This window comes from Rhinolophus hipposideros, assembly GCF_964194185.1.
Source record: "Rhinolophus hipposideros genome assembly, chromosome: 8".
NCBI classification, from domain to species: domain Eukaryota; kingdom Metazoa; phylum Chordata; class Mammalia; order Chiroptera; family Rhinolophidae; genus Rhinolophus; species Rhinolophus hipposideros.
The window spans coordinates 67,588,998-67,596,023 of NC_138054.1; the positions used below are offsets into that span (position 1 = coordinate 67,588,998).

Below are 7,026 nucleotides of genomic sequence, written 5' to 3' on the forward strand. Positions count from 1 at the left end.
AGCAACGATTTAGCTATCAACAGAAAACAAATGTTAAGCAAAGCTAGAGCTTAATTTATCAGAGTTAAAATTTAGGACCACTATTGAAAAATTTCCATACAAAGATTCCCTCTTTTAATCTTTCATACAAGTTTGAAGAGTCACGAAACATCCAGAGACCATCCTCAAGGATAAAGTATACAAAAATGCCAGAACCCCCACATATAGGAAATAGTTTTGGCTTAAAGATTAGGGAATAATTGGGTGAGTCATTCTAACTGTGGCTTCCAGTAACCAGAGTATTTAAGGGAATAAAGTCAGGAAGTGTAAAGGAAAAAAAAAATCAAGATAAAATAAATAAGATCAGCAATAATAATAATAAATAATGCTGACATTTGTGTAACATTTTAGTTTATGAGGCACTTTCATTTTTCAAAGGAGGGAAATTAAACTGAGAACATTCGGTGGCTTGCTGAAAGTCACAAAGCTAAAATAAGCAGAGCAAAGGAGTGAAACTGGATTTTTCAACATCCAGTCTACAGCCCCTTCCACTACTCTGCTTCTTTGCCACCTGAAAGGGGGGCTTCTATGTGCTGTGGATGGGCCCAGAACATTTTCTAAGATGCCTTCAATGAGAGCTGATATTTCCAAATCACTTAAGCATATCTTTCAATTTAAACAAGATAGCCTAGGTAGAGCCTTAGAAAATATCTCGAAAGAATGAAGAAACTCCTCAGTGTGCAGGAACAGAAAATCTTCATGTTCTCCATGTTATACTATTGATTAAAAAATGTAAGGTGCCATGAATTGTGGGTAATACTCTACTGTTTGCACAAAAGCACTGCAAAGGAAAATATTTAAATGTAGTTATTTGTCTATGCATATGTTATCTCTTAAAAGCCACATAAGAAATTGCTGGGGCGGGCTGTTAGCACAGTTGATTAGAAAGCAGTGCTCTTAACAAGGCTGCCAGTTCGATCCCCACATGGGCCACTCTGAGCTGCACCCTCCACAGCTAGATTGAAACAACTACTTGACTTGGAGCTGATGGGTCCTGGAAAAACACTTAAAAAAAAAAAAAAAAAGAAAGAAAAGAAATTGCCAACAGTGGTTACTTCTAGGAAAGGACAGAAACACAACTTTTCACTGTACACATTCCCTTTTGAACCTTTTGAATTTTGAACGACATGAAACTGCTACTTTTCAAAATATAAGTTTAAATATAAGAATATATTAGGTTGGTGCAAAAGTAATTGCGTTTTTGCCATTTTTAACCTTTTAAACCGCAATTACTTTTGCACCAACCTTATACAAAGGGAACTGGAACAGAGGCAATGGGTAGGTGATTCAAGGTGAAACATTTCAGAGGCAGGATGTAGCAGAAGGGAAAAGAAAAAAACTATTGCAAAGTTTCTGTCAGACTCCAGAATTCCATGTGTTATTTCACAGTCTGAAGTAAATATTCCTCAAGACCATCAAATTCCTTTCGTTTTAATTCTTTTCTCATTATACAGCTCTCAATTCTTTACGAACCTTGATACTAAGAAAGGAGTGTCCCAATAGAGGGCACAAGTATTCAGGTCATCAGAAAGGTATATCCTTTCATGGTAAATAAGATAGTGTCTAGTTTAAACCAGTCTGTGAGGACATTGATAAGGAGTTATTTCAGGCACACTGATAAAATATGGAAGTGCAGAGCTAAAGACTAAACCTTGGAAGAGTAAACCCCACCCAGGGTCTATCCCAAAATGGGACCTGCCCTCAACTAAGTAGAGTTACCATCAACATATCTGGAATTTTTTATGTTTGTCCTCTGTTCTATCACTACTATTATTTAAATCAGTCCAAAAATCTACCCTAAAGGTCACAATAACTTGAGAAATTGGGGTGGTGATGAAACCACATCCTTGGGCCTACAGCGAACCATAGCATGTTTTTTGTTGGTTTTTTTTTGTGTGTGTTTTTTTTAAGGCAGTGTCAAATTAGCTTTGCTTCCCACACAGAAATCATTCCATGCCTTACAGGTCCCAGAAACTGGTGAGTCTTGTGCTCAAGAGTTAAAAACCCAGGACCAACAAAACTTGTACTATATAAAGAGTACATTCTTATTTTCTATTCTGATGTTTAAATTGTGTATCTAAAGATAATAACATTCTTAAATAAGTGTAAGTTTTTAAAGAGTCATTGCCAAAGAGTTATTTTGGAACATTACAAAAATACCTGCTCCTAAGTCTGCAGTCCAGGGCTACATGATCTGATTTAATATTAAAGGGTTAGTAATCACTCAGCAGGTCCTATACAATTAGCTCTCAATTTTCTAAGTAAGAATGGACATAAGACATAGAGATAAATAAACTCAAATCCAAGTCTCATTTTAGCCAAAAGTTTTTAAATTCGTCGTGCCAATAAATATATTTTTTACCACAGCTAACAGGCAACTTTATTGATGCAAGTGTCTCTTCCTTCCATAATATGACAGTTGTCTACATGATCATTATGACAACCAAAATCAGGAAAAAGGAGGAGGAAAATGAGTGAGAGGGGTTGAAAGAGTAGAAGGGGCTATATAATTCACAAACCGGATAAACTGAGGCCTCAACAAATGAACAATTAACTGAATTGAAAGATGAGTGACACACTGTCATCTCATTTTTAATAGTATGGCCACGTGTGACTGAAGCCACCAAGTCAAAATGTAAAACTAATTTGAGAAAAGAAATTGTTTCAGGAACCAGGATTCTACCATCAACAGTAATTAATAAGGTTTACCAGCCAGCAGTTACTACTTGTCACTAAGAATTAACTAATGTTTTACTACCTCATCCCCAGTAATGCTATTGATAAAGAGCAATGGAAAATTTGGAGAAAGAAGTGATGAATCAACCTCTCTCTTCCATATGCCATATTTTATTAGACTATGAGTAACTATAAGACGAGTATGAGAAATGGGGATGGGGGTGGTATTAATCATCAAAATGGCATCTGACTCCCCAAATGTAACATGGCTCTCTCCAGCTAGCTGCTTCACTGTGACTCAAGATCTGTCAACTGAGGACACAAGGGAATTAGAGTAAAGCCAAGAGATACACTACTAAATTTTAAAACAAATCTTCCAATAGATCTAGGACAAGATCTAACAAGAATCAACTATAAGAAATTAACCTACTCAACCGAAGTTGATTCTAACGTACTTTTGAAAATGCATTCTTTCTAATGCAAAATTTCAGGAAAGAAGTCTGGGGACCTGCTTTCCTAATGACACATGCCATTTATCTATTGGTAGAGGGCACGAAAATATACTATTAGGTGTCTAAATCAATGTATCATCCCCCTAGTCTCCTCACATAACCTTGTTTTTTCTAAAATAAAAGGTAATTGGTGAAAGCATCAATTATGCAGGTACTTCCTTTCTCAATGTTGATAAATACAAATACATTTCAATCCTTGTTGTATACTGTGTGCCCAATATGCTATATGGCAAACAACTCTGGCAAATCCACTGTATTATGAACAGAAGTAAACTAATAGCTCCCAAAATATAACTATCCCTGTCTCCCCAACCAAAGGAAAAAGAATTTTCTCAACTCCTCCAATGACGTTCCCAAGAATTTGGGAAATGAAAATTAGAAAACAAAATATTTATAGATGCTTGTATCTATAAATTTTGAGTGCAAACATTTCCGTAATAACCATGCTTTCCTACCGTACTGATTTTTAATTGGATCAAATCATGAATCCTTGAGGGCACAGAAAACAAAGACTAAATGACTCTGCCAATTTATAATGATCATATTTCACCTTTAGAAGGGTAATTACCATGGAAGCAACAAATTGGATGCATCTCTTGCTTCCTTCTCTCCAGTGATTAAACGCATACTACTCTACAGCCACAATATGCTAGTCTCTACCACCACACACACATTAGGCCTCAAACGCACTCCCTAGCCAGAGCTAGGCTGTTTAGAAATCCGCACTGTGTCACTGCATAAGGCGGTTTCCCGCGGTACATATCCAGGAAGAAGAAAGCCACCTAAGCACTCTGTCAGATGTCAGCAAGCCTGTAAAATGACCTAAGAGGCTGCTAACCAAAAGGCAGGCAGCAACAATCACCACCTTTAAAAATCATTTAAGCCCTTTTCCTCCCCATCGTCTTCTCACGTCCCCCCTCCTTCTCCTTCTCTTCTCTCTCCTTCTCTCTGTCACAGTCACACACACACACACACACACACACACACACACACACACACTCTCTGCAGTTCATCCCCAGCGTTGCATGAGGAAGGCTGTGAGCGCTGGGCTGCCGCTGACAGCCCAGAACTCATTCAGAGCCCTGAAATACAGACACACTCACCTGCACATACCATGCCACCCCCACCCCCACACACACTCGCCCTCGCAACCTGTCCCCACACCAATCCCTGCACCAATGGGCGCTGCAGAACACCCGGCAGGCTCAGCAGCAAGAGTAGTACGCGGTGACCATTTAGGGCGGCCTAAGCTCCAGAAACCCCCTCCCCACACAGGCCACCTCGCCCGCCGGGGCGGGGGAGGATGCGCTACCTTTAGACTGGCAGTCCGCACAAAACTTGTTATCCTCCTCCAGCAGCAGGTTGGCCAGCACTGCCTGGTACCGATCCACGTCCTTCACCGACTTGCCCGTCATGGCCAGGGTGCCGGCGGGGGCAGAGGGCAGCGCGCCCTCCTCACCCCCAGAAACTGCTGCCTCAGTCCGGAGGTGAGGACTCCTGGTCCCCCGCCCAGGTGCACCTCCTGAGCGGGGGAGAGCCCTCTCCTCTGGCCCGGCGCCCCTTCTTCGGTCAGCGGCGCCCGCCCCCCACTCTGCAACCCCTCAGTGCGGCGCCCCCTGGCGGGCTTAGGGAAAGGCCGGAGTGCAGGGGAAGTTGCCGGACCAGGGACCTTCAGTCCCGGAAAAGGGGACTCTCGGGTCTCCTGGGTGCCGGGCTCATAGACGACCGCTTGGCCTGCTTGTCTGCGGACAGTGAGTCTCACGCCTCGGTTTCCCAGGCAGCTGCCGCCTGCTCTGCCACCACCTCTGCCGCCTACTTCCGGCAGCTCTTCCTCTCCACCTCCACCCAGCCCAGCCCGCGCATGCGCCCCGCCCCCACCGCTTCACACTGGGCTTTTCCCTGGGCTTCGCGTCTAAGGAACCAATCGGGGCAGAAGTGAGGGGCGGGGCTTGGAGTGGGCGGAGGGAAGGGTGGACACGCCCCCTGCATGCCCTTGGAAAAGAATGAATGGGAACTTGGCAGCAAGGGAGTACAGGGAGTGGAAGAAAGTGAAGAAAAACAATGAACATTTATTGAGCTCTTACTATGTACCAGGCACTGTGCTAAGCTCTTTACATGAATTATCGTAATATAATCCTTAATCTGAGTTAAGCACTTTTCACCCTTATGTAACCTGTGGGTTGTGGATATACCAAAGACCTCCGGCTTATTCTTTCCTTCAACAGCCAAAGAAAAGGGCCCAAGCTTCTAATCCAGGATAAGAGGGACATCACATCTTCCCCAAATTTTCAGAGGATTCTGCTCACTTCTCACTTGGAATGCCCAGGTCCACTGAATTCTTGGTCCCCTGTTCATTAGCTTTCCTCTTTTATTTACTGCCATCTTTGGACATTGTTTTGCCTGGTGTCCAGACACCTTCTTTTATTCCTTAAATTCTTCCCAAATACTGCAGTTTTGTGCAGCAGGCTTTACTGAAGGTTATTTGGAGGGGTAGTGTGGGGAGAAGGGCTGATCACAGCATATCACAAAATAAACAACCACTTAAAAATGATTATTAAACATTGTTCAAAGCCACCCTTGCTAGAGAATTTCTCGTTGACCGTCCTTTTCTTTCGTGAGGGACCCCCTGCCATCTGGCAAATTTTTTCATTCATTCATTCATTCACTCAGCAAATTGTTACTGACCAACTTCTAAGTATCAGACACTTACTGGGGGAGAGGAAACATCCTGATCCAATCTGTGGTTTTAAAATATAACTGGCTGTCATGGGAAGAATGGATCAGGGAAACTGGTAAGACCAGATTGTCAATTACCTTATTTCTAATGAAACCCTTTCCTCCATCTCTTTACTTTCTCCATCTCTTTACTTTCTCTCAAAACTTTCATCTCATCAGAGGAAAACTAAAATTTTCTATTCCTTTAAACAATTTAATTCCCTTCAAAACTTCTTACCTTCTAGCCATGCCTAGGATACTTGACTTTAATAAACACACAAGTTCATTAACATATTTTTCCTCAACAAAACCTCAGTTCTTTCTCTAGAAGGAATTCTGCCTTCCTCCTAAGCTAGTTTTCTCAACCTACCACCAGTTTGCAATAATTTTTCTTACTTTAACTTATTTAACTTTTCTTACTTTAACAGCTATTTTATAAATTAGAAACCTAAGACTTAGAATAATAAACTCCATCTAGTGAATAGTAGAGCTAGGATTTTTAACCTAGATCTCTGATTCCAGCCTGAGTATGGTCAGAGTTTTTGCCTATGTTATCTTTTATAACCCTCAGAAAAATCCATGAAGATAGATCTTAACATAACTGTTTTTCAAGAAATGAAACAGAAGCTCAAGATTACCCAGCTAATTTTGGTAATTGTGTCTTCATTCAAGTCCTCTATTTCTTCTTTCCTTTACTATGCAAATAGCCTTCCTACCTTACTCTAACTCTAGTTAAATTGATCCTTCATCCCACTCTTTGGAGAGCAATGACAAGTCTGATTAAATCATAGTCTCCTGCTTAAAAATCCTTTAGCGACTTTCCATCATTTATGGCAGTACATCTCTACTTTCCCATCCAGTAAAGTCTGGTGGTTAAGCACAGACTATGGGACCAGAATGACTGGGTTTAAATCCTCAGCTTCACCACTTACTATCTGTGTGACTTTGATCAGGTTACTTAACTTCTCTGTGCCTCAGTTATTTTATCTATAAAATGTAAATTATGATGATATTAATAGTACCTATGTCATGCGATTTTTGTGAAGCTTAACTGAGATAGTGCTTATATTTAAAACAGCTCTTG

The 7,026-nt window shown here is 41.2% G+C and overlaps 1 protein-coding gene across 2 annotated transcripts in view; it reads right to left on the minus strand.

Annotated features, from left to right (window-relative positions):
• The window catches only part of SMAP2 (small ArfGAP2), a 46,490-nt gene extending 41,411 nt beyond the window's left edge, over positions 1-5,079 (minus strand). The window contains exon 1 of one of the 2 annotated variants that reach the window (XM_081055291.1): positions 4,540-5,079. In XM_081055291.1, the coding sequence (XP_080911417.1) occupies positions 4,540-4,642 (103 nt within the window). In that variant the 5' untranslated portion in view covers positions 4,643-5,079. The remainder of the gene's footprint in view (positions 1-4,539) is intronic. The other variant, XM_081055292.1, reaches the window with a different exon arrangement.
• Positions 5,080-7,026: the final 1,947 nt, after the last annotated feature.